This window comes from Syngnathus floridae, chromosome 5, assembly GCF_059516105.1.
Source record: "Syngnathus floridae isolate MCC-2025c chromosome 5, RoL_Sflo_1.0, whole genome shotgun sequence".
Lineage (NCBI taxonomy): Eukaryota > Metazoa > Chordata > Actinopteri > Syngnathiformes > Syngnathidae > Syngnathus > Syngnathus floridae.
The window spans coordinates 7006451-7023228 of NC_142417.1; the positions used below are offsets into that span (position 1 = coordinate 7006451).

At 41.0% G+C, this 16778-nt stretch overlaps 1 protein-coding gene across 2 annotated transcripts in view; it reads left to right on the forward strand.

Moving 5' to 3' along the window:
* The first annotated feature begins 4006 nt into the window (after positions 1–4006).
* The window catches only part of pde4d (phosphodiesterase 4D, cAMP-specific), a 91181-nt gene continuing 78409 nt past the window's right edge, over positions 4007–16778 (forward strand). Inside the window, exon 1 of one of the 2 annotated variants that reach the window (XM_088377348.1) lies at positions 4007–4699. In XM_088377348.1, coding sequence (XP_088233474.1) covers positions 4395–4699 — 305 coding nt within the window. In that variant the 5' untranslated portion in view covers positions 4007–4394. The remainder of the gene's footprint in view (positions 4700–16778) is intronic. The other variant, XM_088377351.1, reaches the window with a different exon arrangement.

A 16778-nucleotide genomic window follows, 5' to 3' on the forward strand; every position in this document is an offset into this window, starting at 1 on the left:
ACTGCCAGCTGCTGTGAGTCATCATACTTAATAGATGAATGTGTCACTTTTCTGAAACATGCCTCCATCCAGCTAATAACAGCGTTTTGCCAAATGGAATGTAAAGCAACACATCTTTTCATATTGGGCAGTGCAGAATAGAACACTGCGGATTTGCTGGCCTTTTCTCACACGACAAAACATGTTCGTCCATCCATCCATCCATCCATCCATCTATCCATCCATCCATCCATCCATCCATCCATCCATCCATCCATCCATCCATCCATCCATCCATCCATCCATCCATCCATCCATCCATCCATCCATCCATCCATCCATCCATCCATCCATCCATCCATCCATCCATCCATCCATCCATCCATCCACTGACCCCTACAACATTAAAAATAATGATAATATAAAAATAAATCTCAAGCAATCCTTTACAGAGAGCTTATTAGTCTGTCTCCACTTGAAGAAAACAACCTTGTGATAAATGTGGCAAAAAAGTCGCCCACTCCGAATAAGAGACTGTACCGGTGTATGTTTGCCCTATGTGATTCTTGAGAGACAAACAAATCCTTCCTCCCGCATTCGACAGCCAAAGACGGCATTTCAATCACGTAGCAGGCTGAAATAGTGGCAGGAGTTCATTCCATGGTCAAATTCATCTGTCAGTGGAAGTCCGTCAAGGAGAAACAAGGGCTCTAGATTGTTGCCCTACCTGGTGTACGGCATAGCGTAAATATGAATGAGGCATGCATCGACACAAAATCAAGTTTTTACGCTCGAGCGCAATTGCTCTGTTTACCAAGATAGATAGTCCAAGGTCTTCTCTGACTCGGATGGTTGATTCTACAGTCGCTACAGACAAGTGCGCATCTGTCACGTTATCAACATACACACGTCTCTCAAAGTTCTGTTCCAAATAAGGAATGAAAAACATGCCTCATCCTCCTCATGTTGTTTTTGTGCTTGCCAAGAATGCTGCTACCTGCAGTGAGCGGGTAAACAACAAGGACACCGGCGGCCGCCTACTAATAAGGCTTGCTATGGGGGCTTTCATTATCGAGACGGGATAATAAAGCCCCGCTAATGGAATTCAAAGGCAAAAAAAAAAAAAAAGGGTGATCAATAGAAAAAAAAAGATGTCGGAAATTACAGTCTACTGTGTGGATTGCATGATCAGGCAACTTTGTAACAGTTCACACAAATGATTTAGTGTTCCTTTATAAGAAGCTTTTGTCTGCCTTGCTGACATTTCTTTGGCTTTGTTTACCATGCGTCACCAACCCAAAAAGCTTCGACTTGTAGCTTAGACTGAATCATTCTGCCATCAGCCAGCGGGAAATGACGTAGGATGAAGAGACAGCCCAATGTTGGCTGTGTGTGCTTATTTTTACACTAAAGTGTCAAGTGTGTGTGTGTGTGTGTGTGTGTCTATCATTTTCAATAAATTGGAAAATGATTGGGTGACTCTTTGAGGCTAGTTGAGAACAGAATGGGACGAATTGATTATCTAACACTGCCTTGTTTTCTTCACTTCTCGGAGGTGAAACATCCAATTTTACGACAATTTGCTTGTTTGATCGGTCATACTTGTGTTAATAAAAGACCTCACCAGGACTCATTTTTTTATTCTAATGAAGTGGTGCAGTAAGGGTTCTGGTGGAAATGAAATTCAGAAAAGTCCCCAGTAAGAAAAGCTACACTTGGATTTTTGTCGTGGAATGCTGATGGATGGATCACTGGAGTAAAGATGCATGGATGCATCATTGTTACTCTTAGTTTAATGTCATTATTTTCATTTGGTTTATGTAAGTAATCCTTACATGTTCGCTAAAATGAAGTCCAGTGAGATTTTCTGGGCTCTTGGCTGACATCATAAACAGCTGAGCTTTAAACTTTTGTGCAACTTTAGTATCAACTGCAACCAGACTAGAAGATGTTTAGATGTTTCAAATCGGTAGCAACACAGTTTATCACGGTCGACATCAATGAATAACTTAAAAGGCAACGTAGAAGGCAAAAGTCTGGCATGCACGTGTGTGACCACTCCAGTATATGAGCCAAATAAAAACAAAGACAAGTTCCTGAAGATAACAAATGTATGTATTTTAAATTCAGTCTAGAAGCAAAATGTCCTTTGTGTTTTTATTGATAAATAACTTTAATAATAACAAAATGATTTTGTTATTGGAACTTGGTCGCTTTGCTGAACAACTCTTTTAATACATACTATTTATTAACGTGTTGGGCTAATCCACTGTGGGGGTTAAAAGCCACGTACGTATTTCTAGATCAACCCCAATCTGTCCAGTTAGTGTGACAGCTCTCAAGCGCTCTCACATATTTGAAATCAAATGCACAAATCCAGAATTTGTAAGTGAGGGAATGGGTTATGGAAAGAATGTTAACACAGGCTATGCATCTTTGCCTCGCTTCAGGCATAATTCATTTATAATTCAATACGCAGTGTGGAGATCTATACAAAGGTGCCACGCTTTAATACTCTCAACTTTGACTTTTGGGCATATAAGGCAACGCAAGATGCATTTTAATAATTCGGTGTGTGCGAGTAACACAAAAGATGGAGTCAAGAGTGCTACTGTATGTTTTTATTACTGGTAATCAGTACGGCAAAATTCACATGCGAGATTGTGGGAGTAGATGCGAGTGTTTACCAGCGAAGTAGCTGTTTTTGCTAAACAACGTGACGTTGATGAAACGGTGTGTTGGGGCATTTGTAAATTTGCAAATTGTTTTCAAACAACATTCTGGGGAAGCTTCAGAGAGCACGGAAACTCAAATCAACACATGTTTATGTGACGCCGCAAACGTGTGGATTGTTTCGAGCACTCTGGACGGTAATTAGTTTGCGTGGCGGTTAAGCAGCGTGCTTGCTTGCTAATTGTCATCAATGTGTACGTTTGGGGATGAACAGGCTGGTTCTGTTCTAGGGTCGAAGCCACCTGAGATGGATGAGGTCATTGACACCCATCCCTAATTGTGCAGTGGTCATTATGGATTGCTGAGGTAATGACCTCATTTCCATGAAGCGTTTAAGAGGGGAGACCCCAAGAATAAGTAATTCCGTTGAGTTGCCCTTCTGGATGAAGGTGCAGTTTGAGATAGGTCAAGTATTTATACATTCATTTATATGCATTTAATTTTTGTTGTGTCAGTCCGTCCACATTGGGGCCAAGTTGGGCCGTGATCTGGCAGATGTGTGGCAGCTGGCTCCCACTTTGTGATGCTCTTTATCACAATCGTCAGCTCTGAATTGCAAAAATATCGCCTGGAACGTCTTAATTTTTATCCCCCCATCAAGCAATTGAGATAATTATTTATGATTCTCAAGTCTTGGCAGAGGTTTGAGCTCTGCTTATTGTATTTTTAATCACATTCAAGCCTGTGTTCAATGGGACTCACCCAGCACCCACTTGCCACCATTTAAAGTGCCTCTGAATATCCTCTTAACCCCAAATGAAGTTCAGATTTGATAGTGGGGTATTCCTGCCATTTTTTTCTACTGCGGACTGAAAATTGGTGTTCTTTTGGAATTATGGTAGAAAATATTCAACCTTGGTTTCATTGCATTTGAGAGAATTCAAATATATTTTTACAAAATCGAGGTCAGACATTGTTGTCAGAACCAATTCTGAAATGACTGCAGCTCCTTGGCGATGTCAATGTTGTGCCATATTTTGATGTTGACAAACTTTACTGCATTCCAAAACACATTTTTATTTTTTTAAAATTTCTGTCTTATTCTTTGTATTGTATTTATATCTGTGAATGACCTAATTTTCTCATTTCCCTCCCATTTGAAGTCTGCTCTGCACAGTTGTAAGATGTTGTTTTTATTTTATTTTATTTTCATTTTAGTATCATTATTTATTTGGAGCACTGGGCTGTTTTCCAGCTGTGAGTGTGGTTAAATGATTGGGCCAAGTTGGGCCACCCTTTGCCTCCTCACGCTCGCAGGATGGCAGGGGAGGTGCTCTGGGTGGGTCTCTCATGTTTAATGTACGCTCCTGCCTGCTTTCCTATATTTGCCGCCGGATGTGGATCCTGCACAGGAGCATTCGAGGAGGGAATGGAGGCGTGATTTTTGACTTAAAGTTCTTTCTTTTCTTTGCACATTAAAAGTTGTGCACATACAGAATTGGTCTTCAAGTGAGCATGTGATACCTTTTCCTGGAGTGGGCATGAATGTAGACATTACTTTGGGCAAAAATGCAACTTTGGACCTCTTTAAAACCACATGGATGTACTGTGGGTCAGTAGAGAGATAATTCATGGAGTTGAGTTTAACAAGCCTTAAAGTTTACCTACACTAATGCTTCAGCCAAACATTTGCATTAGAAAGCACCTTAAGTATTGTTAAAAAAAAAAAGAACAGGAGTGAAATGGAGCAAGGCAAAGTGGGGACGCAGCCCTCGGTGGCCGGCGGCGGCGTCGGAGCCGCCGGCGTGAGTGCAAAGGCTCCCAAACATCTGTGGAGGCAGCAGAACCAGGCTGCGCTCTCGCCGCTCCACCACGCTCTCCTTGTGCGCAAGAGCCACCAGCGCGTCAGACAGCGAGGCTTCTCCGACACCGAGCGGTACCTCAAACCACTCAACATGGACCGGACGTATGCCGTGGACACGGGACACCGACCCGGACTGAAGAAATCGCGCATGTCTTGGCCGTCGTCGTTTCAAGGTCTTCGACGGTAAGCTTCGAGCGTAATGCGAGCGGGGTAGGGAAAGGTGGCGGGTACAAATTGCTTCGCGATGGGCGGTGTGTGCAGGAGCGACCCGGTCTTTTAGCAGCTCCGGTTCTTTTTTGTAGAACTTTAGACGGGTTTGTTGCTTTATTCTGCTATTTTTTTTAATTCTCTCTTGCTTTTCAATCAAGACGCACATTTTGCATCAGTTTTTGACGATGGACGCGGTTTATCTTGCTTTTGAAGGCAGCAATGATACATGAAATTTATTGCAACTTTTGATGTTTTAACTCCCAAATGATCATTTTGGAGGTTATTATAAAACGAGAAGAAAATAAAATGAAAGCACAATGTAACACAAGGTAGTGGCTGCCTTCAGGTGCAAATGACACCGAGCTGAGGTGTCGCCCCACAGGCGGGTCACAGGAATTATAACATATGCAAATCAGCAGACGTGTTGTGCACTGATCCTTAAGAATTATTGCCATTTAGCTTTATAAACCCATTCCTACTCGTGTGAGACATAAGGCATTTTGCACACTTAGGCTCCAGTTACATAGGTGGGAAGCCTACGGCCGGTGGGCCATACATGGTCCTTAAGAGCATTTGATCTGGCCCGCATCCATCAATCTATTTTATGTACTGCTGATCCTGTTCAAGGGTGCAGGTAACCAGAGTTTATTCCATCTTAAATTGGGTTAAATGCAGACTATAATACAGCCTGGGCTGGTTCTGGTGCCTTTGACAAACGGGGCACATAACCATTCGCACCTAGAATCACACCCTTCTGAGTGGTAATTGAACTCATGCTGCCAGCGGAAGTTAAGTGAGCAAAACGCTATTGGCCCATGCAATTCCGCAATTGAGACCTGAGAGAAATCTATGAATGCTCATAATATATAGTGCACCACTTTTTGGAAAATCAAGGCAGCATTTTGATCTCGTGCTTAATTTGCATGTATGTGTCTGTCCTGAGATTAGGTTGTCAAATTACGGTTTCTCAGTCGAACATCTTATATTGTCCATAGTTGTAAATATGAGTGTGAACATTTGTCTATTTGGCCCTGCATGCGATTAACCAGTCCAAAGTGTATACTGCCTCTCGCTCCACCTCACCCACAACTCTGAGGACGAGATAATAGATGGATATTTGCTAATTATTCCCCCCCCCCTAATTTACTATGCCTCCAAGATGCCTATAACAGGATTAAAATGGTTCTGCATCCCTGATGTATCGTACTGTACATATGCGCGATGTCCACAATCCCTCTCTCCTACTCTCCTGAGCATTTTATACAGACACTCGAGTGATGACAGCAACGTTTTAATGAAGCACTTCCTGCACACATTTATGCACAGTGGCAGAAAGGCAAAAAAAATAAAAAAATGGCTGTGGTGTATACGGGAAGTGCTCTAATTACTCACATGTTCTGGGAAAGAGAGAGCGAGCGACAGAGTGGATGGGAGGGGGAAAAAAAGCATCTAAGGATGAAATCTGAGAAGGTCACCTCAGCTCCCTTGTCTAAAGTGACTGTTAGGGACGCAGGTTTTATGTCAAATCACTTGATGTAAGCCCCTACCCCACAACCACCTCATTGCTTTTTCTTCTTTTTTTCCCCAAATATTCTGGTGATGAGAGCCCGTGAGAGTACTTGCTGGCCAGCTACGGAAAAGCTGTTGGTTTGTCTGGCTGGCTGACAAGAATAGTTCCTGTCTTTTAGTGGCAGAACAGTCACATGGAGGAGAAGCCCGAGCGAGAGGGAGAGAGCGTAGCAGGGAGGGCACGCGAGATCAGAGCACAGATGGAAATGACACAGCCATGCAACCGCTTTGCTGCACTTAAACACCCTTGCCGTTAAAAAAAAAAAAAAAAAAGAGTAGCATGAAAATGTGTCTTTCTTTTGCCAACATGTTCTTGTATGCCGTACGACCCCATTCAAAAGAGGGCAGCACTTCCCAGGTTAACGGCCAGCGAGGTACCTTGAGCAAATTACACTTTACACCAAAGACTAATTATGTGAGTGATACACTGAGCTGTTCATTGCAAGGAACAAAAACAAACTGGGCCCAATGAAATTTGCAGCAACATGCTCTGATTTTTAGTTGGTCATGTTTTGTTTTTTTCCATGTCACATATCCTTCCTTCTTGTCCTTCAGCTTGTATTCTGTCTGGTTTGGATGACAACCTGCTAGTCGAACGGATCATAACAGTTGACTAAAACGATTTTTTCCATGATACTGTCTCCACTTTACTGCGGCGGTCTTTTCACCCGCTGCCTCTGAAATAGAATTGCATCGGTCAAGACATAAATGCAGGAGACCCTTGTTGTCATTTTGGTCTTATAGATGCATTTAATGTTTTCTGTTGAAGTAAAAAACCATTTGCCTCTTTCTTTGTTTCTGCGCTGAGGAAAAAAAAATGAAGTCGTCCAGACCCAATCCGAACTGATAGTGGAAAAGCGGCATTGTTTGGCACACAACTTTTCAGAATGGTAAACCTTCCTTTCTGTATCACAGCAGAGTGAGAAAGTGAGAAAGTTCAGTGATGTCGAGGAAGGTGACAATAAACCAAGTACAACAATGGAGGACTTCCAATTTTTTGACATGCATCTCATTACAAGAAGCAGGTTACTCGCATTTTGTCTTTTGGAGGTCACGATTCTTTCTCGACAAATCAAATGACGACATTGTGTCTTTCTGCAGCCTTCAGGTTCTGTCCCTACTTGTCTTGTATCCCAAAACCAGCATGTGTTGTACAAAACAAAATGGTGCACCGCTGTAAGATACATTAAGCCTTCAGTAAAAAGTAGCTGGCCTTCCCCACCAGAAGTGCTTGTCGTGCTATTTCATGCGAGGCTTGTTGTTTTAGTGCTGTACAGCAGTTTGAAGGCCACTTGTCGTCCTTCCCAGACGTGCAATAAAGTAAGTAAAGCCGCCCAAGAAGATGAAGAATATGACGCTTTTGGCTCGGCATCGCCGATGTTGTTTATGCGAGCCGTACTTTGGAACAACCTCATTAAGCCAGGCGACGGCATGCCTCATTTCTTCGCATGAAAACCTCAGCGATCAAGTTGCTTCAAGGGAGATAACGCTGACACATCTCCTGATTATAGCAGACAGATATAAACAACTATCCGGCCACTGTCCCCGAAGAGGAATGAGAAAAGCCGGCGCTCCCCCCTTTGCCTTTCACTCTTACCATCTTGCGTATATGCAGAGAGACAGCCGCCCTTTCCCCAATGACTGTGGATGTTACAGTGCGTCCCCGAGTGACTGGTGCAGTGCAAAGTCCAGCGGCCCCCCTTCAGGTACAACACATCACCCAAATGTGTCACAATGGAGGCGGGCCTTGGATATAGCTCAAGGCTTCTGTGAGACCTCAGTGAGAATCTGGAGCATCCTCTGATGACAACATGGCATTTCTCCCGTTTCTACCCTGTTGCAGAGACGCCACAGGGGCCGCTTCAGTTATGCTACACGTCTTTGCATCCAGATATCTTTTCTCGCCGTCCAATGTTTGACTGGAAAAGGAAATGATGAAATCAAAACAGAGGAAAACGTGGAACGGCTCCATCTGGACTGTTGGTACTTTTTGTTTTACCTGCGTCCTTCGAATCTAAATTGGATTTGACAGTCGTGGTGTTCTTTAGGAATGGTTAAAGGTAGCTGTAATCAGATTTGTATTTTTTTCCATTGGTCGAGATCCCAAGCAGAACAAAATAGGGAAGAAAGTGGGACTGACTTGCGCTCTAGCCACTCTGTGAGCTAATTGAGTGCAGGTTAGCTTCTGGCTATCAGACGTCCTGGTTCTTGGGATGCTTTTGGCAGTTTTCTCTCTAATCACTCCTACTGTGGCTCCCATACCCAAGAAGGTTTTTTGCAAATATTAGCATAATCGTTGCTCATCTTTGAATTCTAACGATGTTTGCGAGGAACCCCATAATCACATCCCTGCTGTACTATTGACTATGTACCATGTGACCTCTACAAAGAACGTGAGGAATGTGCTAATAAACGCCGTGCCCTACATTCCATTAGTCAAGATTAGCATCAGAGTTCATAGACGGGATCACAAAATGGTTAATTGTGATTTTTCAGTACAACAATGCACTCATTGGAGATAGATAGAAGTTCCAGCGTAATGATCTATCAATGGTACCCGCCTCCTTAGCGGACTGACTCATATCTGTTCATTAAGAAGAGCTCAGTGCTTTAGCCAATGCTTTTTAAAATTCTTTTTTCTAAGGCTTTAGCACATTAGGGGGTTATAGAAGCAGACGCATTTAGGTGCCCCCGTCGAGGTCGTTTCAGCCAGTCGGATGTGGAGTAAAGCCTCTGTCGACTGAATGAGAACGCTAACAAAGGTCAGCAAGCATTCAGCATCAGAGTCAAATCATCAACGTTATTATGCACAAGCCCAGGCAGTCACTACGCGCCGGAAGCCTCGCTTGCAGCTAACCGTGGCAACTCATCAAAAGCTTTCCTCATGAGCAACGTTCATTGTTTACTTGGTCACACCTGACGAGGAATTCCATTTACGATCAACTCATCGTGCATTAGACAATAAAAGTCATTGTCAAATATCTGATGATGTTTATTTGCTTCAACTATTCAGCTTTTAATATGTTTTTAGTAGGTTGCTGTTGGAGTAATTGTTCATTTGCATGACTTAATTCGCACTCCTGTCGCTCAAGGCAATCTTTAATTGACTGGAGAACAGTCTTGGGGTGTCATCTATCTGAAGTCACCTTGGGGACACTTCAGCTATGAAGTGGGATAAGCTGTATAGAAAATGGATGGTTTTAGGAATTCATTTAACCTTGTGTTATGTTTTAAAAAAAAAAGAAAAAAATCTTATGTGATTTTGCTCCGAGACTACTCGTTCCTTCACATCTGTTCAAGCTGCAAATGAAAAGGAAAGTATCCTTGACTGCTAAATGCAGTCAGCATATAGTGCAAGGCTCCCAGTGAATCATCCAACCCTGGTTTATTTTTTCCCCGTTGTCAAAAGTGAGATAGAATAGATAGCCAATGAAAAGCTAGGTGATATGACTGCTGGCCTTTCAAATAAAGCAAAGTATACGAATGCTGTCAAACGATGTGCTGTCACGTTGGTTTCACTCTTCCTCAGACAAATACTAAAGTGTTTTCGTCTTGCCTTTCTATGAACATGATTGCTCTCTTGCAATACCTGAATCACAAGTTTATAAGCAGGCTTTTCCCATTTAATTCGATTATTTTCATTTCTTTTGGGAACTCTTGGCTAATTATATTTCTGTTCAATGTCATACTTGTTAAGACTATATTTTTGGTTAATTATGCATGCAAGTGAGCAAGATGACTGACCATGTTTTGTAAATAGACAGTTTAGCACATTTAGTATGCCAACTGGCACATTTTGTTGCTGAAATGAAGTGGCAATTTAGACAACTTTTTGTATGGAGGGAAAACTAATCCTTTTTATTGTTAATTTAATAAGACACACTTTTCAATTATGCAGTTTATATTTGTAAGCATATTTAATACAACCTTTTTAATATTAATCAATTCGTCCATCAATTGTTAATTTCAAAATGTTTTATTCATTAGTGTCTGAGTATGTGATGGTTTGACCATAATATATATAGAAACTATTAAAAATTGCTGTGTGTACCATGTTTTCCAATAGATTTGAGCCATTTGCCGGGCTTATCAAATGTATGGACGGACATGACTGCTACTGTGAGTCAGAGCCTCCTTGCCTGTCTTGATGCAGGGTGATTTCCATCAATCTTGGCTGGCTACATCGTGTGGATCACATGGCACTATTACATAGAGAATCACTTGCTCGTCAAGGCTTCGACAGACTGTACGCACACGAGATTGTGCTGACCGCCTGCCTCTGTAAGAAGCGACACATTATATTGAAAATGACTTGCCAGTCACATTTGTTTTTCTCTAACCATGATTTACCACCATGTGACGGTTGCAGAATTTAAATTGGCATCATATCATTTCCCTGTAAGAAGGTGAAATCGTATGTGCTTAAAAAGAAACCCAAACGACAATTGGCTCAAATGCAACGATAGATGAGAGAGAGGAGGCATTGGACACATTCATGCAGCTAGCTTCTTCTTCAGAAGTAGAAGCAATGACCACTGGCCACGGAATTCGCAACGGGGAAAACGAACAATGCCAAATGCCAGATGCATCCGCTCCGATAGAGATATGCTTGTTGCAATCACACACCACAACTGCTCGTGTAAGCGCGACGTCGACTTGACATTTTAATCACGGGTTTTTTTCTCACTTTCCTCGTGTCTTTTCTTATTTTGCGATCAAAAGGCTTTCTCCAATTTGCTTGCTGCCTTGTGTGCAAGTTTCCACTGTGGGATTGGAATTGATGAATTTGCAGGCCTCAACATAGTATGGAAGGCAGAAGAGGGGTAAAACGCTGCTTATGTTTGAGGAGCTGTGACCTGAGTGTGCCAGCCACTTTGTGTTGATAGATTTTTTTTTTTTCTCTATTCCTAACTCGGACTTTACCACACATCTAATTGTCGAATTTGCCAAGTCCAAATGACTATTTGAATGTGCGCTTTGGACGCCATCCGTCCATCCATCCCTCCATCCATCCGTCCATTTTCTAAACCGCTTATCTCAAGGATCGCGGGCCACTTTGGTCTTGTCAAATTCTCTCTGAAAAGGCCAGGCAAGTAAGTAAGTGCTGGCTGTACTCTTATGTCTAATACACTAATTTAACAGAAAGTTGCACCGTGCAAGAATACTAAATGTAACAATAAAGAATCAAAACTGTAGTTTCAATTTAAATCTTATGTCAGAGATTGGCAATTTCCTGCTAATGTATCACTCTGTGGGGTTCTCTTCTATCACTCTGTGCTACTTTTTTATAGGTCAGCACATTGCTGTCACTCTTGGACTGACACAAACATGGATGAAAATAGTTTAAATTCCTGGTTAATTTTGAGTTAGTTGGTCACTTCTGAAGCATTTGTCCCACTTAGTCGATTCTTCACTGTCACATCTTCCCCACAAGTCCCCGGGAGTTGCGTGACAATGCTAGTTTTCAACGTCAATTATTAAATGCCATATGCATTCACTCAGAATAAAAGAATGCTTTTCTTGTCAATCATATGCAAGATTCATTTTTTGGCATGGAAAAAAAAAAGAAAATTATTTCTCTCTTTTATTAATTTATACATAGTGGTCATACTGAGAAGGAAAAAAAAAAAGTTCCAGGTTGCCTTTTGAACAAGGAACTCGAGTTTGCTCAGGCTTTTCAAAACAGCATGTTCCGCCATTGCTTTGCCAACGTGACCGAGGAACAAAATCGGCTAAATTAATCATAATGATTGAAAAATAATACCAATTGTTTTGTTCAGATTAGATACAGTTTTTGAATGCCAGAAGCTGGTCGTTTTTAGACGACATATCACTTTTGGAGCCGACAAGTATCTGTCCGTTTTTCAAATGACTAAAGTCATCCAAAAAATATTCAGGTAGATTACAGATAACCTGAAATTTGAAGTCAACCCCCAAATTTTCTTCCTAATGATGCACTTTCCAACTAATAAAGAAGCTGACAGCACATCTCAGATGGCAGAGCTGCTCCGTGGTGGTTTGTAAAGAGACATATCGTGTCTGATGCAAGCACCCATGGGTGTTATCTCGCTCGCTTGAGTTTCATCCAAGCTCTTGAAACATGAACAAGATTTCCGACTATGCATGACCACAAGGGAGCTTGATAGAAGAGCTGTCGGTCATGCATGCCTTCATAGTCCAATCCCTTTTCTGATTTATTATTCATTTTTGTTCCCCTTTGCCAAGTTTCCTTCTATGATGTTCCCCATTATTATTAATCCCTACTGGCATGTAAACACACGAGGGATTAGATTTGTGTGTTTCATCATAAAAATGTACAGGTCTTGGTTTGAAGGCGATAAAAAAAATATTTTATGGAAACAGTAAATTTTCTTTCCCTGCCACATTTATGTTCTCCAGTAGTTGCACAATTTTGTCTCACTCTTGGGTATGATTAAATGGTTGTTGTCTAAACATTAAACTAACTTCCAGCATAGTGATAGCTATCAAATTTAATTTCCTGTCCTGTATTGGGAAGAGGAATGTTGAATATTGGTACCAAAGCGACTCATTTAAAAATGTCTGATCAAAGGTGATGGACTAATTTCATTCAAGAGTTTGCCGCAAGTTTGCCTCCACTCGTTCTCCGTATGGCTCGCTTGTTTTTTTTTTTGTCCCGGCAGAAAAAGGCATTTAGAAAGTTATTGGTTTCAAAACAAAGCACTGTCGGTTATGTATTATGTCTGAAAAAATCCCATTAGAATTCTCGTCGGCATGTTTTTAAATATTCATAAAGGATTGAAAACACAATTTGCTATATGAATAAAATGTCAGGGCAGCTGCTTAACACCAAACAAGTTATGGTAAACATAGCTCTTTTTTTTTTTCTATGGCATTAGGGGATTAGGCATTAAGTGGCCTGTCTCTGTGTTTATTTACTACATATACTTTCAATGTTTTTTGATGCCTTCAGCAAGAGTCCTTGGCTAATTTGGGCCAAGGATTGCAAAAGGCCATGGTCACTGTTTTCTGTTTGTTTTCAAGTTGAGTATCGCTTGAGTTTTAATATCTCTGTTGTAGAACATAATAAATTGGCTAGAGGCCATGTCCTTCTCAACATAAGAACTTAGTTTTATTTTTCTGGTAACACATAGGATTGAGTGGAACAGCAGTTATGGATGGTTCCCATTACAATATATTGGTTGCGGCAAGAGAACACACATTTATTATTATCTATACTAACTTTTATTTCATATATAGTCATCATAAATTATGAAAAATATTGGAGGTTTTTCAAAAACTAATATTTTGGGTTGACTTTGGTGATGTAACTGAATTTCCTTGATTGACTTTTGTCTTGAGACATTTCCAATTAGTTTGAATCCATGGATTATACTCATTCTTTGACTAACTGTTTGTTTGCATGATGTCCTCTTGTACATCAAATTAGATCAATCAAGGATGAAATAGATGGATACTGTTTGGGTTGCATCATAATCGGTTTGCATTTTCTCAGAATACGTTCACAGAAGGGCACCGCGATCATTTGAGAAATAGTTGCCATGGCTACATTAGTTAAATGGGCGCGCTGATTTCATTAGTGATGAGATCTCACGAGGACGCTTTGAGGGCAGCGGGCATAGGACAGGAAGGGAGAAAAAATGCGACCAAATTATTTGAGGATGTGCTGAGCAGATGGGAAGATTTTTGCTTTTCACCCAACAATTTTGCTGTCAATATGAAGATGCGTAAGAGACTTTGAAAACTTTTTGTGTGGCGTGATGATGAAAGCTACTACTACAAATAACACAAATGTCTGTTTAATAGATGCCAGGAAGAAAGGGAACATTGCCAATTTGCTTGCACATCATGTTTTAGTGAGGACCAGAAATGCACATGTACATGAATATCGGTACTCCCCAGACACACGGCTTTTGAATCCAATTATATGGAACAGTTTTTTTTTATTCTTTTTAAAAGAGCTGAGTTCTAATAATTGATCCATTTGGCCATTTAACATAAAATTAGCAGGTTTAAGCAGATTTTGTTCTTTTCCTCCACTGGCGATCCTTAAGCCATTTTCATACTGCACTTGCTCAGTGAGTCCAAAAGGCCTGAAAGAAGTCAAGTCAAAACCTTTCTTTACAATATTTCTATGCGCACCCCCCAACTAGTCTAAACACAGATTTCAGATTATTATTGCTTTGGATTAATATGAAGCATAAAAATCTATTAACCTCAGGGGGTGGCGAGTTTGCCACCGTCAGATTATTTTCGGTTGACAGCAAGTGACTAACATACAAAATGGCAGCCTGCCGAGATACGTATGCATAAAAATGTGTGGATTGTTATGTTTAATTCATATTCCACAAGCGCAATCATTTTCAGAAGACCTTGTTTATGCTTGTAGGGGTGCATAATGTAAAGAAATGGTGTGATTTGACTTCCGCTTCAACATTGCCTTTCAACAGTTTGACGTCAGACGCGAATACTAGGTCAGGACTCCTGCCATGATGACGATTGTTCCTGAACAGGAATGTGCTGTAGTGTATCACTATCATAAAAGCATTTGGCAATGAGTATTCACCACCTGCAAGCTTGAATCACTCCGCGTGCACCGCTATCGTCACCTTAACTCATGGACACTAAAAAAAGCTCCATTTCCTGGTGTCCATCTGTTTGTGCTGAAGTTAACTTCCCGAGATAAGCCAGTCTCACACAACAGGGAGATTAAGGTTCCTTTTGCTAAAAGTAAATTATGATTGTGGGAAAATGTCATGCTCTGCTACACTTGGTTTTATTTACACAGATTGCAATAGCGATGGCAATGTACCGCAGGGAGTAATGCATGACTGAGTCTCGCATCCCTTTGGAGTGGTCAAAATGACTCTTGCTCATGTGTTACTTATAGGAAGAGTCTGAAACACGAGGGAGATGGGTAGTCATTGGATTCATCTATTGTTTTATAGCTTAAGTCCTTATTAGGGTCGCAGGTGAGCCAGAACTTCTTGACTGCCAACTATCATAATTACAAAGATTCCCAAAGAAAATTACAGAATTACAGAAAATAACGCCAAATGTGTGTGGTGTTGTCAAAGGTTGTCCCACTCTCGTTTCAGTCACTCCCATCGGATGCCGCTCCTCCCTCACATCCTAATTGAGCGGCTCCACCCAAATGTTTTCTCAGGAACCGCCATCTCATCGGCATTCGTCTTGGCTCGTTTTGTGCCGAGCAGCAGCCTGTGTGGAAATAATGGCGGAAATTAGATTTCCAACCCATTGACATAAGGCGCCAGCACATTCGGATCAAGAATACTGATTTTCACATTTGACTAAAAAAGAACTGTGAGATGATTGCTGTAGTTGAGATCCAATAAAGAAAGTCTGTCTCCAAAGTTGCGAGAAGCACAATACATAAATAAGATATCAAGCTTGTGTGCTATTGAGAGTGAGGAATGCCCTCTAGCATATTTCCCCTGAGTCACTTTTTAATGAGACTGCAGGACTGTCCATCATATTGAGTCATTGTTTTTTTTTTGGTGTGTGTGGGGCTCTAATCTGGTCCCAAAGCTACATTGCTATATGCTGTAAACTGCTGTCAAGCTCTGATTTCGATACAATTTTTTTTAATGCAGTCTAATAAAATAGTACTTGAATGTAGCCGCTTCAATTTGTGGGATGGAGTTCTAAAAAACATTCATCAGATAGTTCTACTCAAACAATTTCCGAAATATCCATTTTCTCCTTATTGCTTTTGTTTGCTGATGCGTTCAGTGGGAAAACGGCATTTGACTCTGAAACTACTAATGAGAAAAAAATAATCTTTGCCTATAAAATTAGGGTCTATGAAAACAGTGATATGATAACAAATATATATTTTTGTGGCTAGAGAGGAATGGCACAACGTGTTACATTCCAAAAAGTAGCATGATTGTATAAGCTGCTACATTTGAAGCCAGTGGACTCCAAGGTAATCAATCAGAAAGCTGTCTTGCAGTAAGAAACAGGTCACCAAGCCTTGGTGTCACCTTCATACAGTAATGGGTCAAGTCTTTTTTTTTTTCCAGAAAATTTTAGTCTATCCTATCCTATATTGTAAATAGTGAAGCAGCCCCAAGATATCTTTGTGGATTGATTGGCCCACATTAAAAGGGTAAACGCGTAGGTTATAGTTTGGCTGTAGAATATAGTTTTAACTTTTCTCCCACACATCCCATTTAAATTGCAAGTCAAAACAACGTCTGCAATATTCATGCATAATTACAGAAGTGGCTAGTCTTTGACTCAGTGGAGTGACTGATTTATGTGGCTGCAAATATCACCCTAGAGCAGAGCCTTCGTTCCATTTCTTTAAAATTAGCTTTGGGGCATTTTGTGTATTAATCTAGTGGCCACTTTACATAAGGTACACAAAATGCAATACATGTAATCCAAAATTGTTATCTTCCTTGTGCAACATTATTTCCTTCGATTAGCAGCGTTTCTGGAGGACATATTTCGAATG